This window comes from Myotis brandtii, unplaced genomic scaffold, assembly GCF_000412655.1.
Source record: "Myotis brandtii unplaced genomic scaffold, ASM41265v1 scaffold103, whole genome shotgun sequence".
NCBI lineage: Eukaryota > Metazoa > Chordata > Mammalia > Chiroptera > Vespertilionidae > Myotis > Myotis brandtii.
This window is the reverse complement of record NW_005353460.1, coordinates 4,551,986-4,553,598: the sequence shown is the minus strand read 5'-3', so window position 1 is coordinate 4,553,598 and position 1,613 is coordinate 4,551,986. Positions and strand designations below refer to the sequence as shown.

General features: G+C 56.7%; 1 protein-coding gene across 1 annotated transcript in view; it reads left to right on the top strand.

Annotated features, from left to right (window-relative positions):
- The window catches only part of LOC102254027 (homeobox protein Nkx-6.3), a 6,468-nt gene that overhangs the window by 2,351 nt on the left and 2,504 nt on the right, over positions 1-1,613 (top strand). The window contains exons 2-3 of the mRNA XM_005856518.1: positions 97-266; positions 1,580-1,605. Of these exons, the coding sequence (XP_005856580.1) occupies positions 97-266; positions 1,580-1,605 (196 nt within the window). The remainder of the gene's footprint in view (positions 1-96; positions 267-1,579; positions 1,606-1,613) is intronic.

Sequence of the window (1,613 nt, the reverse complement as noted above, 5' to 3'; positions counted from 1 at the left end):
CCCAACTTCAGCGGCTTCTCTGTAGGTGGGGGAGGGGGAAAACAGGGCAGACACCCCGCTCAGCCTGCTAACTGCACTTGTCCTTCCTCCTGCCAGCCCCTGACCCCCTGGGTGACAGCATCCACAAGAAAAAGCACACTCGGCCCACCTTCACGGGGCACCAGATCTTTGCCCTGGAGAAGACCTTTGAGCAGACCAAGTACTTGGCTGGCCCTGAGAGGGCCCGGCTGGCGTACTCCCTGGGGATGACCGAGTCGCAGGTCAAGGTGAGTGTGTGCGGGAGAAGGTGACTGCCTGGCAGAGAAGGGTGTGAAGGACAGGATGCATCTTTGCTCTCCCAGCAACTCCCAGCTCTCAGCGAGGGGCCTCCTGCTGTTTGGGCAATGCCTGCCCACCCAACCCTAGAGATGGAGATAATTACCTTAACCACAAAACGCTGTCAAGACTGAGCCCAGTTTTGAAAGCTTTATTTGTAGCAGCTCCTTTGACCCTCACAGCAACCTTATGGTGGGTATTACTACCCATGTTACAGATTAAAAACGGTCTGAGCTGAGCCTCACTCAAGGTCACCCGGGGGGTAAGTGCAGAGATGGGAGTCAAACCCAGATCCATGGGACTCCAGCCTCACGCTTTCCTCTCCTCTGCACCGTCTGGGCCGGACAGATCAGGAGTCAGCCTCTGGGCCACGTTAGGACTGGAGCCAGGCTTGTTCTATTAGCTGGCAGAGGAAGCTGGCCTTGGTTTAGCAAACTTTAACGTTTGGGAAAGTTCGGATGGGATGCCAGATGCAGGGAGCCTGGAAGACGCATGCAGGGGTCACGCTCATGCCCATACACCCCAGGGAGCCTGAGATCTGTAAGGCCTTTTGCCTCCTGAGGCTCCTCGGGCAGCTTTGATCTCTCCCGAGAGACTGTGAGAGCCAGGGCACCAAAGAACGCTGTGAGCTGTGCTGGGACTGCCCGGCTCTGTGACATGGCGACAGGCTTAAGGGTAAAGGAAGTGCGGGGGAAGGTGGGGACTCAGGACGGTTCTGGGCTCTGCTCGGGGCCCTGGATCTCCAGCCACTGAGCCTCCTGGCCAGCCCAGGATTCACTCTGCTGGAGAGAGAGCTGCGCATCTAAGTGGAACGAAACGATGTGGCTCTCTTAGATATTTTTCTGCTTTAGGTGCTTTTGTGTGCTCTTCAACGGTCTCAAGCATGGAGACTACATTATTTTTATAATTCAGGGGAAATTTTTTAATGAAGTTCAGTGAGGGACTGTGGAGCTAAAAGAAGGGGTGACTCTTGAACACCTACTGATGTGCCCTCACCTGGTTGCACCCTCCCCACCCCCGTGTCCCAGCATCTTCCACCCAAGCACCACCGGGAGGGTTACAGCTCAGCCTACAGGGCTGCTGCACTCGCAGTGTTTATTGTGAACTGCCCCCTAAAAAACTCGCGTGCATACGACAGCCTGCTCTGTCATTAAGCCACTGATTTACTGTGATAATAAGGACCGCGAGCACTTGCCACCGAGCGGAGCCCCCTCCGCCCAGGGCCGCGCGCGCCGTGTGCGATCCGCGGTCTCTCTCGCCCCAGGTGTGGTTCCAGAACCGCAGGACCAAGTGGCGGG